This window comes from Gymnodraco acuticeps, unplaced genomic scaffold (genome assembly GCF_902827175.1).
Source record: "Gymnodraco acuticeps unplaced genomic scaffold, fGymAcu1.1, whole genome shotgun sequence".
Classification (NCBI taxonomy): Eukaryota; Metazoa; Chordata; class Actinopteri; order Perciformes; family Bathydraconidae; genus Gymnodraco; species Gymnodraco acuticeps.
The window spans coordinates 2346981-2371366 of record NW_022990966.1 but is presented as its reverse complement, the minus strand read 5'-3'; the positions used below and the strand labels follow the sequence as shown (position 1 = coordinate 2371366).

Below are 24386 nucleotides of genomic sequence, written 5' to 3'. Positions count from 1 at the left end.
TTTAGTGTGTTAGCAATCGAGAAAAACTGTAAATGTGTTCATACTGTTTGACATAATGACTGTCGGCAGTGTAAACATCTTTGTTACATCTTTTGTCAAATGGATGTGTGTGATCTGCAGATTGGTGGCCATTGAGAGTTTGTTTCTGTAGTTTTACAAAAACTTTACAGATTTTACATATTTGGCACTGGTTTTAAATATGCAAAGGCTGTGTCCCCATGTCCCATGGTAATATGGCTAATGTGTTTATTTATTATTTGCGGGGCAATTTCAATTTGTGTTATTTATCTATATTTTTTCAAGATTTAAATGAAGCTCAGCGCAAGTTCATTCAGGAAGACTGGGTGTATATACATTCACTCCGCAGCTGCATATAATCAGCTCATCACAGGCGTTCTCTTTAACCTATTACGTTTCACCTCATTCTCCAGCAGCCAATCAACGTCTGCCATGACGACACACACATGCAGCATGCACGTGTTCATGCACCTTATCATATGGCATGTGTCAATAAATGTTCAAACTAAATGAATTCTCTCCTGATTGAAACATCATGTGTTGAAATAAACAAATGAAGCTTAGCGCAAGTTCAACCAGGAAGACCGTCTTTACTCATTCATGTATTTCTATCTCCATGTTTCTACTCTCTCTCCTCTCAATAAGTGACCGGGGGCGTCACTCTTCAGCTTAGCCAATCACTTCGCTCTATTCCCAAGAGCCTATCATAGCGTGCCGTCAAACCCTTTCAACTCTGCTCTTTCCCCTCCGACAGCTGTCATTTCAGATGACTCAACGCAACCCTCCTCCATCCCGTCCCTCCGAATCCAGGGTCAAGCTAAACCACTCCTCCTCAGACCGACCCAACTATCCATTCACCACCACCAGTGTCTAGACCCCGGGGGGTTTTCATCGGATCGGTTCTACCCTCCTGAATGATACTTCCTGCACAACGGGGCCTAATCGCCAAAACTACTGTCACATTCATTTGTGTATCTGCGCATTAAATATGTATCATCACATCAAAACCGTCTCTCCTAATTGAACTGCAGTTCAAAATAAAAAGTGAATTGCTTAATATTTTTGTTGTGGAATCAATTAATTTCTTTCTTTAAATGCAAACACATGAAAAAGCTAAGAAAAAAAACTATTGAATACAATATATTTGGAGCAACTTAATTTATAAATGGTTGTCAACTTAAAAACGTGTGTTCACAATGATGGTAATTAAGTACATACAACTTAAAATTCCTTTTAAATCATGTGGTAAAACTAGTCGGAAAAACGTAATCTTTTGAGTAATCAACTTCAAAAACACCTCTGATTGTAGAGGAAAAGCCTTCTCCCTTAACTCAAATAACTTTGTTGCTTTAAAACAATTTCATTAGAAGTTGTCTTAACTCAATAAACATCGATGCAATCTATTGCGTTGATTTTCTTTGTTGAGCCAAGGCATTTGTTTTTAGAGTTAGCAGAAGGAATAGCTAGTTAAAAAACTGACTTTAATAATAAATGATAATATAAATTCTTCATGCTGTGATTTCTAGAAACTATGTCATTTGAGATGAAGAAAATGAACTAGCTCAAATGAAATGATTGCCCAAAGTGAGGTTTCATGAAACAATGAAAAATAACAGGCAAAAGAGCCAAACTGCGAACCTGGTTTTAACTGTTCAAAGTGAAATTGATGAGATGAAAGCAAGTACAATCATAGACACAGTGTTCTTCAGAGGAGGCTTCAGTGTTAAGCTACATCAAAAGGACCTGAAGTATCAAAGTGTCAATGATGGTTGTGTTCCCCACTACCAGAGGTCAGCTGCTACTCACTCAGGCAGATGTTGTCGTGGAAGGCGGTGAGGAAGTGGCTGCACTGCTCCCTGTGGTTCCCACTCGCTGCGCAGGAGCACCACGGCCCCACGTTGGAGGTGGAGTTGTCAAGATAGTTAGGAGTTATTGTGCTTCCTGTAGAGAGGAGGAAATAACACAGATCTGTCAGTTCAGAGGCATGGCAACGTCACACAACTTCCCATATACTAGGTTTACAAAAAGAATGAATCCAGCAATGAGATCACAGGAATAGGAAGCAATCTCTTATTTAATTTAACTGAAATTACCTATCTTTTATGTTTATTCAAGCTTTTGAACCTCCTAAAAATAGCAGTTTTGTCAGAAAGACTGAGAAGTGTAATGTCCTAACAAGCAGAACTGACTTTTTTAATCTGGTTATGCTTGATTAAATCTTACGCTGATTACAATAATCAAATGAAAGGCGTTTGAATGGTAATTTCTATAATCGTAGTGTTGCTAAAAGCAGGTTAATTGATTAATTGGTGTGCATGTAAATGTATCAACTGTGAGAGAAACTGTGGCGAATTGAAAAAGAGGAATAGATGAAAGTAGAGGGAACAGAGACAGGCAGGTTAGATACGTCTGTTGGGCCGAGGCTTAACATTACTAGACCCAAAATAAATACTGTATACAGTATACATCTTGATGGGAATAGTTAGGAATAGGAATAAGATTATCTGCTTCTCATTTTTCATGACAGGCAATTATTTTTCATGTGATTTTCTTCAGGGATGTATTCATCATAAGCATACATAAAGATCACAGAGCTGCATGTTTGTACGGCATCGCCCTCCTGATCTATCTTATTCGATGCTAAAACAGACCAAGTTCAAACAGTGATTACAGCACTGGTCATTCTCAGCTTTTCTTTTAGTTTTCCAACATTCATATCCACGGCAGCAGGCGGTTTAGAGGACTTTGATCACAGAGTTCTCTCAGATGTATTCTTTTTATTCCTTTCTGCCTTTGGAGCTTTTGAGCAGGAAGTCATTCTGCAGAAAGGGTAATATAGCCTTGCAGCTTGTATTCTTTTTTAAAAGAGGTGGGAAATAGAATTGCTACACTTTGAGGCAGTGTGGCGAAAAAGTTTTGATTTACCTCCATTGGTTTTCTGTGTCCCAGACTTCCAAACAACAACACCTTAAGAGTCTCACTTCTACGTTAGATGAGCATGGCTAATCACTGCTGCCCACCTTCCTGACTCTGACTCTTTATCTGTGCCCCTCTGTCACGTTGCAAACTAAACAACCTTTTTGTCCTCCTCGTTTTGCAGCAGTTCAGTGTGGTATTGTTGTCCTATAATGACATGTTTATACTCAGTTGATTTTAACAAGCTTTTGTGCATTATGTGATCTTTTGTCAAGTTTTTATCTAAAGCGCAATAAGCTGTGTTCTACACCTCTGCCTGCTCCTACTCATAGTCACGTCAGGGATAATTCCCTCAAAACAGCGGTCAATAGTTGTAATTGCACTACTTATAATGCCAACGACTTGGCCGAGCATGCTGCAGCCACATTAATTAGCGCTCTATCGATTGTTGAACACCGCTTCTCATCACAATCGTTGATTCATTCTTTTGAGTCCTGTTCAGTGCACTTGTCTGCTCTCCGCTTTCCTCCCTCTAAAACCTTTTTGTTGCTGATCCATCACAGAAGGTGGGAGAGCCGGAGCTGGCACAGAAAGATTTAGTTCTTACCAATCAGGCCGGTGTACGCAAGCAGGCACGCTCCGTAGTTCTCCTGCTTGCAGCCGCTGGCGCCCTGCTCCGACGGTTGGCAATCATACTGGAACTGTGCCCAGCGAGACCTGTGGGAGCAATAACATGCCATCCATCATTTACTCGTGCTTGGCTGCTGTACACATTGTGTTACTGGGTGCCCGGCGCTGGGGTTTTCTCTCAATGACAGCATGAGGATCTGAAACCCACTACGCTAATCTACCCACCTGTACTCCTACATGAACTCCCTCCACTCGTCAAGATCTCCCGCTCTGAAGCACTTTAACCCTGACTGCAGTCACCTCTGGCAACATTCATCCCCCTTTTTCTTTCCTCCCCACTTTTTCCCAGCTCTCCTGGAAGGCTGCCAGTCTGCAAGGAGTCAATGAGGGGCAAAGATAGGCCTTGACTCTGCTCTCTAACTACCGTGGGTGCTGTCTGGCAGGCCTGGCTGCGAGCCGATTAGACAAATATGGATCTCACACAGAAATATTTCCTCCCACAGCCGCTCTGCCTTCAGTCATTCACCTTTCCTGCCAGTCGGCAAGACATCTAGCCTCATCATCATCACACAAGGCTCTCGCGGCCATCATATCACATCAGCGGCCCGGTCGCCTGGCATTTGTAACGGGATCCCCTCGGGGCAACACAACTCCCCGCTCTCCCCTCGTCTGTCATGTCATTGTAATGATGCACGTAGAACTCATAGGCTGTGTGCTATGTGAAGGCATCCTCTGCAGGCTACCGGTTAATGCCAGCTGACTGGTGGGGGATTGGGGGGCTGCGCAGGGGCCTTGAGATGCTCCATCCATCCGAGCGGCGGTGCAGAATAATGCCTGATCGATAGCCGTGACAGATGAAGCCCTTTGTCTTTCTGACATTTGAAGAAGAACTAGATTAAACGCTGGCCACCATTTGTTGTCCGAGAGCGGAGGATGACAGGGTGTGTATGAGAACTCCATGTTTTCACTGCCCAGTGATTGAGAGAAATGCACACTCGGAATTTTAATGACTTTGATAAAGACATTGCTTGTTTTCTGATTGGATTTTAACACCCAATTACAATTTTAATGCAATCTTTGTTTTCATCAGTGTCTCACATAGGCTACACAGGGATTTAAAACAGAGTAAATACAGACAACTTGTCTTGTACAGAGGGTCAGGCAGTTTGCTGATCGTGATGATGTCTCGTTAGTAAATTGACAAATATTTTCTGAGCACCTTGGAAGGAGAGTGTGTGTGATTCCCGATTGATTATGGGCGCTCTAATAATGACTATTTCACACAGTGGCTTATTGCCTGGTGGCTATTCAATTCTGCTTTCAGAAAATGTGGAGTTGAATTGAGCTAATTAAACACAGTTAATGAGTGTAACTATTTAATTAATTAAACACAGCTGACTAATTAAATCTAAATGAACATATCATACCAGCCAGACCTATCTTCCAAAACACACAATGCCATTTATTGTCCTGAGAGAAAGTCATTGGCTGCCTGGCTGCCACATCAACAAAGCACTTCATATAGAACACAAAAGTGGAGAAACTACCGCCGCATTAGGCCATGAAAATAAACTTGAGCAACTTGTGTTCAAAGGTTATTTTTATATGAGGTTGCAACTCATATTGCCTCACAATAAAGACCCGACAACACGAGAAAGTCACATCACAGAGTTCAGCTGCATGTTTGCAGGAAAGAGGTGTTTGAAGCTTTGCTGCACTGTGACTACGACTTGTTTGTGAATGACTGCAGCTTGCAAGTTCACTGCTAACAAGCTAGCTAACCAGGACTGTGGCTCAAGTGAGGTATTTAGCTATTGGCTAGCTAGCTTGGTTGCTATTGTAATAATTAGCCCACAGAGTTTATTCAAAATACATGTACCATTAACTCCTTTCTCAAAAAAGTCTACAAACAATGCCTCTTTTGTGCAGAGGTATAAATAAAAAGGGGATTTGCTAGAGGGTTTAGCCCAAATAGCTTATTTTGTCTTGTACCTTTCTTTCAAAAGGTCAGTACTGTCAAGACTGATGGTTCTCAAGGGTCTCACTTTGAACACAAATGATGGTGTTTGGACTGAAATAACCTGGTTTGACATGACATTTTAGAAGCACGTGTGATTGACCCATAGGTGGCAGAGCAAACGTCTTATTAAAGATACATTAATTGAAAGGGGTGTCTCAAAGAATGACAAACAGCTCAACATAACTTGTTTGCCTCTTTTAGCGCTTTGTTTTGTTTTGACTGTACTTTATAGTTTTAGTTCTGTTGTTTACTTTGTTTTCAGCACCAGTAAGGTCGTTTATGTGAATCTAACCTACCTGCTCAGGCAACAGTTTGCAACACACAAAATAATCAACTCATGCAGCTTCAATATAGGAAACTATCAGTGGCAATATGTCCTTTTTAAGGTATAGCATAATTACTGACAATTCAGGGAAGCGTTTTCCAGTCCCTTTCGTTGAGTTCCCCCGCCTCTCTCTGACTATTCATTGTAGAAGAGCTGTCCAGTGTGCAAGAGCAGAGAGCCAAAGTAAATAAGCGTCTGGCGAAGCTGGTCAAACATCTAAGACAAAGAGGCCTAGATAATTTTCTCAGGAGTTGGCAGATCAAACAAGATGTTGGATGTGTCAGTAACCTCAGGCAGGTGTGTGCTGACAAGTGAAACATAAAAACCCTGATAAGCTGATATAGTGTATCAAAGCTTGTTTCTCCATTTATGTACGTTTTCTCCCTCTAACCTTCACAAAATAAAATCTATTTCAGCTTTAAATCTTTGATATCAGGGCACCAGAGCGGCCCTTGAACACAGCACAACTTTCTAAATCAATCAGTGATTGCTGTCATGAATTACTTATTTTCTTTCCTGACCGATCTCTAAAGAAACTACAAATTCCATTGTATAGACGTGTGTAATGCAAAACAAGGACACTTTACAAAATGTAACCAATATCTTAAAATGGTTTGATGGTTTAGCATAAATGTAATATGTACTTTTGCATGATTGCAGTGACTCAGCTCAAACAGTGTTCATTCTGACTTCTGAAGGGATCTTACTGCTTGACTGCTAGAGTTCATTTGCTGAGCATACTTTGTTTTAATAGGCTTCTCTGTTTAAGTGGCTTTGTTGAATGTCTTTTAATAAAACGTGTGTTTAAAAGCTAGGGTTTTTTCAGCTGATTCTTCAACAGAATTGCAGCAAATGCTCGCTTCAGTGAGTCGAGGGATGCCAACTCAGGGAATGAGGTGACACGTGTTCTTTGCAGCAGGCAGCATGTAAGACAACATTTAGAAAGTCTACCTGCACACGTAGTCGGCTTTGCAGATCCGCTGCTGGGCCAGGCAGTTGGGCTTTTCCTTCTCCTCGTAGGAGCAGGACGGCACGATGGTCTGCCGGCGGCGCTCTGAGCAGGCCGTGTCGGTGCAGGGGCAGAACAGCAGCTCGTTGGTGTAGTCAGGGGGAACACGGTCAAAGAACTTCCTCAACGCCTTGTTGCACTTCGGCCGGTTACACGGCCCCGAGCGGGCGGACGGCTGGATACAGGACGAGACATATTCCGTACGAAGCTTCTGACACGTCTCGTCTATGTTACACGCCTTGGCTGCATCCAGGCAGCGGTTCACCGTTGTTACTTCAGACTCTAGAATGAGATACAAAGCACAAAGCATTTCATCCTTCTGTGTGGTTTTAGGAAATCAAATCCCAGGCCATGTTTGCCAATGATTTCCTGGCCTAATTACAGTCATTATCGATGTGCTTCTCCCACCTACAGACTCATATGCAGTGTTGCATTCACAGTTGAAAAAAAAGACGTCTTGAAGTACAAAGTAAACCAAAATGATGATTATATGTAATAGGTCTTCTTGCAATGAATAGAACATGAATGGTGTTTAAATGTTGCATGAGCCCGGGCACTGGATGTGTTTCAGCCGAGGCCTATTGGCTGAATATTTCATTCTGCTGGGTTAATGCAGAGTGGCAGTGCTGAAAAAGCGGCTCCTCCATCTCTGCAACCGCAAAACAAGGCCTGCAATTACTGCTCCTTCGCCTCCATCCATCTAAGTTTCTCACACTCCCCCTCCCTACAGCTGCCTCCTTCCCTCACTCACCTGACTCCCTCCTTACCTCGCCATCTTCCTCCCTCGCTGTGTGTCTCAGTGCTGCCATCACCCCCCCCCCCCTCCTTCCATCTGTCTCTCCCTTCTCCTCCAACCTCACTTCCTCCACTCTGTCCATCTCTCCCTCAGTGCACTATCCTCCCTCTGACGTCTGCAGTAATGAGCCTCCTCTGTGGAGTCAGTGGAAAGCCCCTTCATATCCATCTTTTTTTTGGCCGCTTCATTTCCCAATCCATTATCATGTGTGTGTTTTTTTTTCCCCTAGCGTCCTCCCAGTCAATACGGCCATGATGACGCTCAGCTCCTCTGGCAGATAGTGCCGCTCATTAGTTTTTAAACTGCCTGTAGTTGTGTCTCCTGGCTAGTTCAGCTCTCACCAGGCTGTCATATAAAATATGAATGGCCTTGGAGAGCAAGCTAACAACCCATCACAAAGCAAGGGTTATTTCCAGCTTAACTGCTAAGGGAGGACCCGATGGAAGTCCACGTTGTGATGACAAATTACACAGAGCGGAAACAAATATGCACATACAGTACGCTTCCATGTGAAATCCTTGTTATTGTGTTTTATTTTAAGTCATTATTTATTAAGATGAGACTTGCTGAGCATGCATGCTGGTATCCAGGAACATCCTGATACACATGCATGCTTTACACAAATGTACACCTCAGAACAACCGCAGTCCAGCGCTGCTACTCACTGGACCACCAGAGGCCGGATGCACTCAGGATCTCTAGCTTCCAGTCGCAGGCCTGGTTCTGTAATATTCATCAGAGCATATCCAAATCTGAATTCTATAGTGCAGTCTGTGAGTATTCAGACACATCCTCATCAGAGTACTACATACACAGACTAGACACTTCGAGTGGATCATCATTTATGATTGAGATGGATAATTTAAGTATGATTCCATACATAGTATTACATTTAAGGTTAACGTCAATACCCTCAAATGAAAGCTCAATGCAATTCACCCCTCAGTTACTTTAAGCATTAGAAAAAGAAAACTAAGAATGAGGGTATTTGTCTTGTAACCAAGAAGCATGAAGCAGAAAATCCTAGTGCTGAAAAACTATTTCTACCACCCTTAGAGGCCAGAGATTCAATAAAAAGCTTATTTTTGGGTGTAGAACATCTAATGTTTGAACTGAGGCCTTTTCTTGGTACCACTGACTTCACTTAGTTAACTGATTAATTGGTAAAGGGTGAAGTTCTCAGTTGTTTAAAAACTCCTCACAATATGATGAGCTGTGGCTCCGGCTTGTGTCTTTGAAAAGGGTCATTACTCTGTTTGAGGGAGAGGTGCTATAAGGGCGGAAAAACATCCATTAATCACTTCTTTGTTGTTTTGGCAGGCGACTTGTCAAGATGCATGGCATGGATGTGAACTTTGACCTCCCGTGAAGTTGCTTGAGTGAGATTTACGAGGAGGCTGTACAGTGCAGGTCTACTGCTGCTGCTGTTATTCAAAGCAGCTAACAACAAGCACTGTCATTTTAACAAGCAGCTTATGTATGAGGTCACAAAAAGGTATTATAATATTTAAGGCGACACCCACTGAATGTGAATATGTTAGTTATTGTTTTGATGGAGTTGAAGCCTTATAAACAGGATTAAAGCTGGTGGGATTGTTAAGTGGATATAAACAACAACTCTCACCAATGTGTAGAAGGCTGATGGACCAACAAATTCAGTTTCACAGGTGCAGAAGCTGACGCAAGGCCCCACCTGGCATATAAATATCATTTCCTACCAGCACCATTATACACTAAAGGGTACATAAGCACTCACACAATAGAGCAACATTATATATTTACAACTTTACCTTTCCATATGCGAAATACAAGTAACTTTTGCTCAATAATTATAAAATAAAATGCAATAAAAGTTAAAAAATACCAAACAAAGACCAACTCTAAAAGAAAACCATCTACCCACTTCCCTCTCTTCCTTGACTACTTGATTCAGCCTAATGAGGTAATGATCATCAGCAGTAGTGTCAGGTGTGCTTCATGAAAACACGCCCCCAGAAACAGACCTTAAAAGAGAGAGGAATAAGAAGGACTTAAAATAAAAAGCACAAGATGACAAACCTGAACTTCCTGTATGTGTCTGCTGTTGCTTAATTTAACTCATCAATCTGCATGTGTCTCCTTCACCTTATTATCAGCTACTTAACACTTTTGTATAAATTCTTATTCTCAAACAAGTACTGTCTCACACATACAGGTGAGGAAAGTGTATCTGTGATCTCACTTAATTATCCTCATGAACCCCATAGAAAACTGGAATGTAAATGTGTGTGATTGTGGAACCCTGCTGCTGCTCATTTATTAACTTAACTTTAGCAGGTATAAAAAAAAAAAACCACCTAAATACATGCATTCATCTGGAAAAAATACTGCATATGTTTCTATGTAAGTATGTATGGGAGAAGATACTTGCCATGGAAGGAAAAAAGAACAAGGGCTGAGAAAAAATACAGCAGGAGAGATAATTGGGTGACCAATTGACTCCACAGGTCATGATATTGTAAAAAAGTTGAAGTTTAATAGTTCAAAGTGTTGCGGTCTGTTTAAAGTATGAATGAAGTCTGTGGCTGGAGGAATGCTGAAGTACTAGATCTACAAAGTGTGGTAGGTTTCAAGAGGATTTAAGGATTTCTCCCATTCACTTAAAGGGGACCTATCATGCAAAATGCACTTTTGTACATCTTTTATACATGAATATGTGTCCCCGGTGTGTCAGGGAACTCACCAAGTGTCAGAAAACACAACCCTCTCTCTTTTCCTCCATACCCAAATCTCTAAAAACGGGGCTGCAACGGAGCTGATACAGACTGATACAGATTTGAAATTGTTCTGACGTCAGAAACGAGGAGCTCCGCCTATATGGGCAACTCTCCACCTATCAGGGGAATGAGAGGTTGCGTGGCATGGTAACAGCATGGTAACATGACGCTCGTGCCTCGCCCCCCTCCTTTGCAGAGGGGCGTGGTCAGCTGCAGCTCATTTGCCACAGAATCAGCCCTTGCAAAGACAGGGCTGGAATAGAGCAAATAGAGCGAAATGAGGCATGGCTAAAATGCATGATCTGTTTGGTATTTTGAAAAAAAAACTTCACAGACATGTTTTATATAGGTATGGCCCTGCAATATATGTTTCAAATATAGCATGATAGGTCCACTTTAATTATAAAAGATTGCTGGAAAAAATCGAATCTGTATAAACCCCCAAAAATCTGTTGAGGATACCTTCTCAACATCCACTCGATACAAAAGTAAGTACCGTCTTTATTGATTCAGATATATAAAAAAGTATAAAAAAACACCCTTCTGCACTCAAAATACCAAACAGATCATGCATTTCAGACATCCCTCATATCCCTCTTATTTCAGGCCTGTTAAAGAAACTGCAGGTTCGGGGTCCTTAGCTTGAAAAAAAAAAAGAGGAGGTGGAGCTAATGCCTGCTCAGAATTACACGGCAGATTCAGCTCAATGCTGCCGTGACTAAACGCCATCATGTTCCAAACCACATCAAGGATTATTTCTGAAACAGCATGGAGCTCAAATGCTTTTTCTCTTGCGGGTTTACCACAAGGTGAGTTCCTTTTTATATCCTGCTGTTTTACACATGTGCTCTCTCCAGTAGCCTACTGCGTTAGCTCTGAGTGTTAGCATGCTTGCTAATGTAAACAAATACCATATTACGTCCAAAACAGTCGGGCATTGTTTCTGATACCAACTTTCTGATTAGGCCGCGGGTCCGCATTGCCGATAGTATGTCATATCGGACGCAAATCTGGATCATCTCCGTTGTACCCCCGTTTTTAGAGATTTGGGTACGGAGGAAAAGAGAGAGGGTTTTATTTTCTGACGCTGCGTGAGTTCCCTGACGCACCGGGGACACATATTTATGTATAAAAGACATACAAAAGTGCATTTTGCATAATAGGTCTCCTTTAAGACCTTACAGTTATCATAGAGAGAAGTTAAAGAGTATCCTACAACAGCAGGTCAAATCAACCGTGAAAATTATTTAAATAATGTTTTATTTGTTATGGTTTTTGCAATGACACCTGTCTGTTATAGTAACACCTTTTTTCATCAGGTTTGAACATAACTACAGGTAATGTCTGTGGGAAACATTCATTATGTTTTCAGAGCTGCATCCTGGTTCCACTCTGAGCGTCTGCACCTGCAGGCTAAATCTGGCTCTGAAAAATTTAGCTAATATGGAAATGCCTTAAACTTGCATTCTCTTAGTATTCAGCAGGGTGTGACTCCACTGGAGGCAATAATAAGTCTGATTGTATAGAAGTTAATGAGAAAATCAACACTTCTTCTCACATGATTTATCAGCACTGTAAAAACTGTGCAAACATTTTAGATGTGCACATAAAAGTGGACAAGCTGTGTTTAGTGTGCATGTATCCTGATCTCTGCAATGAAACTAGTACGTTTAGATGTTACTCAATCCGAACATAACCTGCTTCACCTTCAGGGCTTTTATGCAAACCGTGTCCTGAACTGGCCTCGTTCCACTGTTAAATCATCTACTGTGGTATGAAAAAGCATGTGGCGTTTGCTAATGTCAGCTTGCATTACTTCACGTTTGAAGTCATAAATGTTTTATTGACACTGATGATCCCTTATTGCCATTAGGAGTTGATAACATACAAAACTACCTTATGCAACTTTAATGTTGCAGGGATACCCATCGCATTTGTCAAAACAAACGGTGAGTATCCACTCGTAATCTCCTGAGCAGTTCACTCAAAACAACATGGTATATTTTAGATAAACCCTTAATCGTAATTCAATACCCAGTTTTTAAAAAATAATGAATTTAATAAGGAAATTATTTCTAATATAACATTCTAATAGCTTTTAAAAACTGTACCATGCACTTGTATTTGCATGTGTCCTTACTTAATGAAGTCTAATTTTTAACAAACTTTCGACATTTGTTTTTCTCTTTTATGTTTAGTTTTAGGAGACACCAAATTCAAGTGTTTAAACAAGTGGATAATGACATCTCAAAGGGAGGGCGGACACAGCCTAATTTAAACTTTTTTTACTGCAGTGGAACATTTATCTTTATACTGTATGGCATATGCATGAATGCTTTCCATACTAATCACTTCATTTTAGTCATTATTTAAGTTTAGCAGACTCTCCATCTCTGCCTCACTCATGCAGAGTATAATTGCTGTCGGGGAAAACAAAACACTTCACTTTACAGTCTATGGTCCTCCCCAGTGAAAATAAAGGAACTTTTCATTTCTCATTGTGTGCAGCATATCTCTTTTTCTAACCTCCAAGAGGAAGAAGTGTTGTTTGAGTAAACAACCCAGCTCTGCCTGTCATCCATTTTCCTTTCTCACTTTCTCCATCTCACTTCTTTCCCTTTTCTTCATTTTCGTTTCACACTCGCTGTGTCTCTCTTTATCGTTCTCCTCCGCCAGCTTTGATGCCTCCACGTGCATTAAAGTAAATGGGTAATTAATCTGTGCCTCGAGGGCTAACAGCAGCCCATACCCGCCCCGAGGCCTGCCCACAGGCTCGGATGCAAGAAAGCAGCTAAGTGTGCGGTGTTACTCATCAAACGCTCTACAAACCCACAAGCATATACCTCCGTCTATTCAGTCGAAATGACATAGGATAACAAGTGGATTTTTTTGGACACATAACTTGGTCGGTTTGTTATCCTGGCTCCAAAATGGTGGAATGAGCTCCCCATTGAAATCAGGACAGCAGAAAGCTTGCACATCTTCCGGCGCAGACTGAAAACTCATCTCTTTCGACTCTACTTCGAGCGATAGTATTACTAACAAAGCACTTATATACTAATAAAGGACTGGCTTATCTAAAGCTAGTTGAGTAGTACTTGAAATGTTTTGGCTCTATGAAACCTGATGTACTTATATGATTCTGTTTTCTTCAAGTTTGTATCTTCCTGGTCGAATGCACTTATTGTAATAAAAGCGTCAGCTAAATGCAATGTAATGTAATGTTTTGGACCCAGATATTGTTTTAGGTGAAAAATGGATGCTTTTATTGTCTGAATGCCTTTTGCTCCTCTGTTTATTTAGAGGGGAGAGACCGTTGTATGGGATGGAGCTCTCCTACTCACCCGCAGCAATTGAGGCCAGACGAACGTAGTCGGAGCCCCTCTCCTCCGGCTCATACGGGTAATCCTTCACCAGGCTGAGTCCTGCAAACACAAAGCAGAGAGGACAGTTGTCATGACAACCCAAACTAAGGATGCTCTTTTCTTTTTAAGAGCAAAATCTGCCTTCTTAGCTTCCTGCAAACAGTGACTAACATACTTACTATATATCATAAAGGTGACATACAAAGTCACATGGCATTGACTAAAATGAAATATGCTTTGCCTGATTTTAGGGGATCTTGGGACCTAAATCTGCTGTTGAAGCACCATATTGACATCCTACACCCTTAAAGAGGAAAGATTACGCTCATTTACAGTTTGATATTTGTATTTCGTGCCTCTACTAGGGGAGGATTTGGGCTTTTTCTCTCCAAAAACCTATACAGTAGAACACACTACAGGAAAGGGAAAACCCAAAAAGCTAAATAGAGCCTCTTTTACAATCGCCCTCTGTGGATTCTGTATGTTCCCTGTAAAGTATGAGATGAGAGCCCAGAAGAAAAGAGAGAAAACCAGTACTTTGGAAATAAAACAACTGTACAAGGTCTCCTTTAAATAACATGAACAAAACAACAACTATATTATAGGTCACATGAGGACAAAAAAACAATGATCTGCCTTTTTAATTATAAAAGCGCTCTCTCAGCAATCAGGACGTTTTTATGTGGGTAACTTACAGTATAACCTTTTTTTGATAGAGCATAACAATGTCTATTCCAGGTCTTAGTACATGTGAAAATAAGGTTGAAATGCTGCTAAAAACACTTTTGTAACCAATCTCCACATTAAGAGGTCTTTCAGGCTGCAATTCATCACATACATTTTTACTGTTGTGGAACAGCTGCTACATCTAAGAAAAAAGAAATATGACACACATTAGAGTACCAGGTGAATACTAAGCTGCCTGAAACTTGATATCAGGGTCACTGACTGCAGGGGGCCAGCAGCAGGTCCTGGGTCAGGTGAGGGCCTTAAAGAGAGCCTGTATGTCGTATAATGCTCTGCTTCTCACACCACTATCAGATCAGAAGTTTAACATCTGGCCAGTCAACTTTGAAAATGGCCAGTCGTCAAAATCCAGGTGCTCAGAAATGGAGAACCATAAAAGAGAAAAGGAGAGCAGAGGTGATGGGACAGGTGGTCATTATGCAGTCTATTTCAGCCTTAATAAATATTGCTGAAGATAGAAAGGAAAGAAGGGGGGGGGGGGGGGGGAGATGCAGGGAAGGGCCATGAATTCAATTTGAACCTGGGCCCCCGTGGTAAGAAAAACCCCAGACTTTTAATGAGGCGTTTCTATTTTATAGTTTCAAACTCACGGCAGTATAAAAATAAATAAAATGGGCTAATATCGATGCTTCAGCTCAACTTGATTGATTTGTTGTTTGCTATTTCCATATTATGACTTTATATTCTTACTTGACCTCCAGGAAACTCACAATGTTGTCAACCTTATTGTACTGTTGCAGTCATTTCCGTTGTCTTGAGTGTAAAACATATCCTAAAGGCTTACATTTGAATGTTAATGTACCACAAATAATGTGCTCCATTGTAGGGAATGACAATGTTAGTGCTAACTATTTGGAATGATCACTACAGTGATCAAATCAGTTAGTGTGGGAGGAACAAAAGGAACAAATCCACAATTTATGACACAATGATCGCTCTTTTTTATGTTTACGTCTCGATTTGACTGTTGAGCTCACTTAAACACTTAATAATCCCCAAAACACTTAATAATCCCCAAAACATACTGTACCCGCTCCCCTTTGGGAACAGCACCATCTGATTGTGTGTGTTATGGTCTCACCGTGCAGCACAGACTGATGCAGACTCCAGTAGATACTCAAGCAGTTCTTCTCCTTCTTCATCCCTCGTTTACACTGGCAGCCGTGCAGAGGCGTGGACAGCAGCGCCGTCATGGCTGTCTCACACTGGTTCCTGGCCCCGGGGCCCAGCTTCACGCTGCCGTCCCCCGCCACACACTGCCTGAGGGTGCGCAGTCGCGGGCTGCAGGTGTCGTCGCTGGAGCAGGTGTCTCCGGCCCGCAGGCAGTCCTCCCCCTCTGCAGAGAAAGCCATCCCAGGGACTCCTGCAGGAAGAGAAAGGAGCACGGGTTAGTGTCATGTTTTGTATTCCATGATGAGTCTGAGCAGGAGACTGTGATTTCTGATTCTGCACGCGTAACATAACATTTCAGAGGCTGCTTTGGATACATAAATAATACCATTTGTTAAGAATTAGTCCATCAGACTGAAGCCCAAAAGAAATCTACAAACAAAAAAAAGCAATTATTCAGACAGCAAGTCAAAGAAAAGCCCAATAACAATGACACAAAGGAAACTAATGAAAACATAAAATATGCCTTTTTTTCATATTTCTTTCCTATGATGACTAAGATGATCAAGTTGTGGAATCAAAATATACCAACTGGTAATAAATCATTTCAAGACATGTAATCTCTCTGAAAACCGAATAATCTTTTTTACAATGTTTTTTATCTGCTGGTTCCATAGCCTCACTGAAAGACAGCCTGAACAGCTTGTTAAAACCTGCTCTAAGATCATCGGCGTGAAACAGAGAGACTTAAACTCCTTTTGTAACCAACAGATTCTGCGGAAAGCAGAGAGCATTCTGGCCTCTCCACGTCACGTTCTTGCAGATGAATTTAATCTGTTGCCATCAGGGCGAAGATAATATGCTCTACCTGCTCTTAAGACTAATCGCTTTGCAAAATCATTCATCCCTTCTGCACTCAAACCTTTAAATTCTTGAAAGGCTTTTAACTTGATTATTTATTTGTTTATTATTGTGATACTATGAACTATTTATCATGTCAATTGGAATGATCCACATCTGTGCTCCCGGGTGTATCTGTGTGTTTTCTTCCTGTATGTTCCTGCCTGCGTACATGACATAAGCTGCTGCTCATAACCAATTGCCCCTTGCAGGATTAATAACGTTGTTGATTGATTGATAATAAACCATCACAAAAACATTGTTGTTTGAAGGTAACCCCCTGATGAATGGCTTTTAAATGTAGAAGACATCTTAATGCACACATTTCTTCTTCAAGACGCAAACAACTTGAAGGAAAAAGGTAGAAATAGAGGGATTATGAAGTGCAAGACACAAATAGTGACGTGAGAACAGAGCCGAAAATAAATCCATCGAATGAACGAGAGAATGTGATTTTTGTTTCTGTTATTAGTCCTACTTAATGTTGCAAATCTTGCTCCAATAACCAATTAAGTGCCCCCCAAAGGAGAGTGACGCGTGCTTCGGGCATGGATGGTAACGTAATATAACAACAACACATCTCTTTCAATTTACATTTTTTTTATTACAAATTCAATGCATATTTTTCACCATGTTCCCTCCTGTAACAGTTCAAGTGTTGTCCTACTGAGGAAGTATAGTGGTTTTATGTCTACATGTGTTCAATTGTAATTTACTCAATCAGTTTTTTACTAAGCTGCTTCTTCTCCAACTTTGTGAAAGTGTTTTTACAGTTTATCGTTGTACATAAACAACAAAGTATTGCTCTTCAAGAATGTTTCATAAAGTTGTAGGACTTGTGAGAGACAGTATCAATCCATATTGCATTGTGAACTGACACTGATGTGTATAATTGGCGGATTGTTCTTTTAGCAAATCAAATTGGTGAATTAATGTGATATTTTATGACCCAGTGAATCATTGCCGAAATGTAAATTGTATTGAATTAAATAATTGGATTACAAATTCACATCCCTTGTCAGAAGCGGTCAACGACCCGTCTCACTACTGTAATACAATATTTTAAAATTACATTCATAAACCCGAGGGGGGGCTGCTAGTTTATTCATGAATTCATACAGTGGTCACATAGAATTCATCTGACACCACTGACTGGATTTTGATGAAGCGCTGGGGGGGCGGTGCATCTCACCAATACATCCTGACATGTTCAAAATTACACTGAGGTGTTTCATCTCCAGTCAAAATACAATGTCAGATTTTTTACAGATTGGCCCAGAGAGGAGCTCCATAATTTGCAGGAGAACAACTTGTTTTCCGTTGTCTTGTTAATGTGGCACTAACAACACGCAGGCTTTATTCCCCTGAGGACAGTTACTACTTGTTTATTCCCAGCTGCATAACAGATCGTGGAACTCTTAAAAATGATGTAGTGTTGCTCAATATGTGCTCAATCCATCTGTGAGTCTGGTTAGGAATAACACACACATAAAGTTTACTGTTATAGAAGTAAACAACAGGTACAACATGTGAGAGATGACTGAGTCCAATAATGCATTGTTTTTAAACTACAAATTGGCAGAACTAAGAGTCTAAAGCCATATTAGCATCTCTGTGAGGCTGTACTAAGACATACCATTGATTTGAGCTAATGCTAACATCAGTATGCTAACATCAGTATGCTAACGATGCTCAAAATAGGATAGGATAATACTTTAATGTCATCAAGTCTGAAAATGTTCTTGCATCACAGCCTCTCCATTTGCAACATGGACAAGGACACAAATCAAAGACAAGATACAAGGAAACAGACATTTAAGAATGTTTACCTTTGTTCAAAATGGCTACTAACATTTGCTAATTTGCACAAAACACAGTACAGCTGAGGCTGAAATATGATAAATGTTACAGGTACTGGATATATAAACATTTCAGCCTGATGATGATGCTTGATTGAAATGTATCCTGAGGTGAACAATAAGTAATGTATGCATAAAATGTCATGGCAACCCATTGTTGTGACATTCACTCAAAACCACACATGTCAACCTGTTGGTGCTAGAGGAAAGGTCAGGGGATCACAAACGTCATCATGTTTCATCGTCTAGGCGCCCATAATAAATCTACCAAATCTCACAGCAATCCATGGCAATTTAATTGATTGACCGACATACACTCCAAAAGTGATAGTGTTGCTAACTTAATGCCGGAGAAGCCAAACTTATAGTTTTCTGCACCGATGAAATCCCAAAGTTTCCAAACACCAAAAATGTCAGGCTAGGTTTTAGTGAATGTGCAAAAGTGAAGCACAAGAATATTCTCATTTGAGGGAAGGACGCTACCGTGAAAAGATGGAGTCTGAGGTTTGAATATTTCCCAGTGTCAGCAAATAGCTTGGAACAACCTGACACAGTAGATACCTCAACTGTAATCTACTTAAAAAGTGAACAGGGTATGTTAAGGGTTAACATCCAATATAATAGTTTAGCTTGATTGGTATTTTGGAAAGCATATGAAACAATCCAATGTGAAAGCTATTTGTTTTGAACAAGTGAGCAGAATGGGTTATTCGCTGCTTGACAGATTCCTAGAAATCATGTCAAAAAGCATTTTGTGTCACGGACTACTTGGAGAGATGTTCTGTGCAGCAGGTCGGTTCAGTAATTGAATTGTAATCAAATTGGATTCACTCACGGCTAAATCAAGCGATAAGTAACGAAAGCGGTTTCTCAATAAAAGGCAGGAGCTTGCTCATTTTCCAGACACAACTGTCAGATTTCAACATCTTTGTTTGGCTCAAACTGCTCAGAGAAACTCCTCGTGGGCTACGAGACTCTAGAGATGATCAGATAGAACTGAAGAGGATCTGAATGAAGTCTGCATCCTCAGCTAAAGCCTGCTGTGTTTATGTAAAAAGGGGTTAACTGCAAAAGCTCCCAGCAGGAGGCTTCTCAACCTTTCCCCGGAGACAGCTAATCTGAGGCAAACTGTCAATAAAGATCTAGACAGACAGTGAGGCAGGAAGCGTGTTGTTGTGGGTTCGGAGTGTTAGTGAATGCTATTGAGAGAAATAATCTGCCACTCAAGTGAAGACCTCATCTCTGCAGAGGGCTTGACAGGCAGCACTAAGTGTCCCCACAGAAATATCGCCTCAACAAGTCATTCACACTTCTGCAGTGGCTTCAAATTTGATTAAGTCTATGTAAAGTAAAAGGAGAGACAGAAAAACTGCAGGGTGAGATAATGTCACTCGTTTCCGATGCTAATCAGCTCCACTTCTCGTACCAAGTGATGGTTCCTTGAAATAAGCGGAGGATTCAGCATGTCAAGATTCTCAACTCACTGTGAGAAAACTCATTTGCATTGGAAATACATTATAATATCCGAGGTAGTTGGCATCATTACTTTCAGGAGAAACAATCTTTAAACATCTTTTGTTTCTGTCTTTCTGCTTCTCTTATGCAGGAGCAGGTTTGAGCACATGTGTGGGCGGTGTGTGGGTGTTCTGATGGGAGAGGTGGAGCACACAGAAACCTAAAAGCCCCGTTTTGGCTCCCCTCTGCTTCAAGGCAGGAATAAAAAGCCCATGGTGAGCAGCAACACGGCAAATGTTATTACATTTAAACTAATCCACTGTGGAGAGAGGTTAGATATTTGTCTGAGAAATTAAGCAGCCCTCCAGATTGCGGGAGATAAATGTTTGCCTGGAAACACACCGGTAGTTCAAAGAGAGACAGTCTAAACCAATTAGGCCAAATCAGCTGCCTAGTCATTCAAATTCGTTCCATATATGTGCCTTCCTCTTTATCCCACTCAGGTAAATAATCCGTTTGAGCTCTCTTCTTGTTTCAGTCTCTCTCTGATTTAATCCTTTACCTATCCCTCTATTATCTTCCTCCTTTTCTCTTTTGATCTTTCACTCCAGCGCAAACACACCTGGTCTGCTTCATGGAGTCAGGACATATTTTCAAGGAAATAGGTCACCCCCCCAAAATAAACTAAAACTACTTTTCCGTCCTGTGATCCAAGAGCTTAATTATTGCAGCTGAACACAAAAACAACCAAGATACATTTGCAAACCGATGGGGTTGGATTGTCACAGTGAGCATTAACTGAAAAATTATATTATAATATTTTGTAATAATACATTGAATAAACCCTATACCAACCTTATGCAGTACTGTGATGGTAATCTATTAATTATTTAAAAGGGGCCCTAATATATTTATTTCCAGCGTCGTACTTTTATTTTGTGCCTCTACCGTGACATGTTTACAGCTCTTCACTTTTCTCATACTGCCTGCCTCTTTTCACCCTCTGTCTGAAACCAGAGCCCAGTCTGCTCTGATTAGTTAGCTGGCCGGCTCTGTTGTGATTGGTCAACCGCATAGAAATGTCCCGCCTATCACGTACAATGTGTTGGAGCGCTAGCCAATAGAAAAACCTATATAAAACTCATATGATACACTACAGAAAAGGGAAAACCCCACAAGGCACAATAGGGCTATTACTTTAATTGGCTCCACATTGACAAAATACAACATTAAAACAATACGACATTTATTTTGGTAATAATAACTGAATTATTAAAAACTTATATTAACTAATATTGTGGAAAAATACCTTTTGCATAATGAGTACTTTTACTTTTGATACTTGAAGTACATTTAGTTGATAATACATTTGTACTTAAGTAAGAATTTCAATTCAGGACTTTTACCTGTAATGGAGTATTTTAAGACCATAATGTATGTAAGTAAATCAGAGTACTTCTTCCACCGCAGAAAGAACACAAATAACCTTCCTATCCTCCTCTGTCTGTCTCCACACAAAGGGAACAGGTGTAGGACGGGAGGAGAACTCATCAGGTGTCTCCTCACGTCTCTCTGCCTCCAAACTAAACCCCAGGCTGCTCCACAGCCAGCAGGCATCCGTCACTGCCATCCGTCCGGAGCCATCATCCAACGAGAGAAAGCTTTCTTTAAATCTATAAGAGCTGCTCCACATGAAGGAAGCTCAATACGATCTGATTCTCGATAACTGATGTGTGAAGAGTTCATAAAATGAATGATGATGGTTGGACTGGGAGGAGGACAGAGACATTGATGATATGTTTTATAAGACATGATGGATTATGTGTTTGCAGCTTGACTCAGCTTTTTTTGTGGGTATATATTCCAGAAACAACAATTACATCTGTGCTGCTCATTCGTCTTTAACGCCGTGTTCCCCAAAGCTTCGGATTGATTTTAATTACATTGTTGGATTATGAATTGTTCTAACTTTCTGTTAATTACCTGTAAATGTATATTTATACAGATGTTCACCACTGTCTGGGGAGGGGAGATACATGTTCTCTTACATCATTTGAACATTGGGAGTATTTTTCCAAGAGCAACTTGTGTTGTGTAGAAATAAAAAAAGGACATGCAGTTGCCACATTTTCAAGGTACACATATACTCAATATTACAGTTCAGCCATACATCATGCTGACACTGACAGATATGGGTTTATTTGAACTGAATCAAGTATTTATCAAGTAAAAAGGACGAATATTTGCCTCTTCTTTCTCAAATAAGAACAACCACGGCTACTTGAATATCTGATTGAATTTAGAGAAAAAAAAAATAGGGTTAGGGTATGTGCAATCACACAAGTATTCAAATGTATCCAATATCAAGTTTGATGTGTGTTAACATGATCATATATTACATTAATCATGATTGAGTAGCTTCAAGCAGATTTCGTAGCGTGGCAAAAGCATGTAACATCATCTTTGGGGATGAAATGTCATTCAATATGTGTTTTATATATGTTCAGTAACAAAGATTTCAAGGGAAATAATAATTCACTGATTGATTAATAGTGACATGTATATGGTAACAACCTTGACTTGAAATGCATTTATTTTTCAGTGGAACAAACTACTTGACAAAGACTTTAAATAGACTATCCCCCATGGCAATGCAACATTCAGCAAAACACTTTCAGTCATCTCTCCAAGTTGATGCTTAAACTTTTAGCTCCAGCTCTGAGTTAACAACGCTGACAGAACACAAGATCTGAGCTCATATTTAATGAATGAAATTTGTTTGAGCTGAGGCACTTTTCTGTTTGTGATTTGTTGACTAGATCTTACTTTAAAACGGTTTTCCCTCCATCGGTTCCCTGCATGGCTGAGGTACTTGCTATAGACTCATGATGAATCCTATTAGAGATAACAGGCTTTTTGATTGTTTGTTAAATGCTTGACGCCAAGGGACTATGCTTTTGTTAGTGTACACTGTAAGTCCTTATTAGCCAACTGCCTCTCCAAACGCTTTTTAGAAAAGATGACTCAGTCTCCGCCGGGGTTTTTGTCCTCTTTGTTTTTAGCAGCCACTAATATAGGCCCTCTTTCCTCTCCAGCAGTGTCGCAAAATAAGCTATATTTTCCCCATATTAAGGTTGTGCATTGATGACATTTGATGGCCGACCCGGAGGTAAGCATTGCAATGGGCTCCCTGGACAAAATCATTGTGATTTTCCCAATGGGTTTCGCTGCATGGTAGACAATATGCTCTGGCAAACACACATTCATGATACTTCACACGTTTTGTTCTGCAGGATAATCTCCACATATGAATGCCACTTTTTTAAGCGTAAATGCAATCGGCAGAAGTAAAGGCGCATCACCACTGCTAATCTAAAGGAGGTCTGGTGTTGCCGTGATGACGTTTTGTTGTCTCTTTTAGTCGATTGTTAGCAACCTCCAATTTTCTGAAGCTTCAGACATTCACCATGGTGTCTTTTATGTCAGAGTTTAAACCACAGAATTTATTTCAGGCTTCTAACCAAAAACGTTTGAGACGAGGGAACCGGACTTGGTAAAATGATTTTATAAAAAGTCATTTCTGGGTTTTAGGACTCGTTTGTGCACCAAGGATGCAAACATACAGTACACATCAACAAAGAACAAACACTTATCTAAATCCAAAGTCACCCAACCGGGAAAAATAATTTGAGACACTTTACAAGGAATTTAGTTTGCAGCAAGACTTTGACCTTAAAATGTGCCCTGATCGGGTCCTTTTGTGTCTATCATGGATTCAGCAACACATGATGAAATTTAGAAGAGAACAAAGAGACCACTCGGCCGCGATGCAGAATACTAATTTCCATCCCAGATTCCTCAGTGACTAATTCATCCTGAAGAAAGTCAATATCTTTCTGCAGCTGTTCCAGAAAAAACTGCTCTTGTCGTATAATTAAAAATAAATGTGAACATGAACATCACCAGACCTTAAAGCGTGATGAAAACTATATTCACAATTTTTAAAAACTCTTTCTCACTAAGATATATAATTGTATTCTTTTGAAGTACTTTCTGCAGGCACATTTATGTTTTTGAAGATAATCATAAATTGATTTTAGATGGAGCTCCTTAGTGGAGTGAATGATAAGATAAGGGATGAAATGATTATTGAACTGAATTTAGATTACCATATCAGTATTTGAATAGAAATAAAAGAGAGGCTCAAGACTTCAATCAGCAGCTGGAAAATAAATCTAAATTGGATATTATGATAATGAAGACAGTAAGGCAACACGTGACATTATAATACAATTCAACACGAGTAGAAGTCTAGTTGCCGTTTTCTGGAAATTTCACATCTTCATTGAAGGTAGAAATAACCAATATGTTCTATATAGACTAGGCAAGGCAAGGGCAAGGCAAGTTTATTTATATACAGAGCTGCACATAACTGGTGCGCATGCGCACCTCCGCCAAAAAAAGAGCACCGGGTCATTCG

General features: G+C 40.4%; 1 protein-coding gene across 1 annotated transcript in view; it reads right to left on the bottom strand.

Moving 5' to 3' along the window:
* gfra4a (GDNF family receptor alpha 4a) overlaps window positions 1-24386 on the bottom strand; it is a 162928-nt gene that overhangs the window by 17680 nt on the left and 120862 nt on the right. The window contains exons 2-6 of the mRNA XM_034235502.1: window positions 15664-15945; window positions 13815-13895; window positions 6861-7200; window positions 3542-3651; window positions 1825-1959 (exon numbers count right to left, since the gene is read on the bottom strand). Coding sequence (XP_034091393.1) covers window positions 1825-1959; window positions 3542-3651; window positions 6861-7200; window positions 13815-13895; window positions 15664-15945 — 948 coding nt within the window. The remainder of the gene's footprint in view (window positions 1-1824; window positions 1960-3541; window positions 3652-6860; window positions 7201-13814; window positions 13896-15663; window positions 15946-24386) is intronic.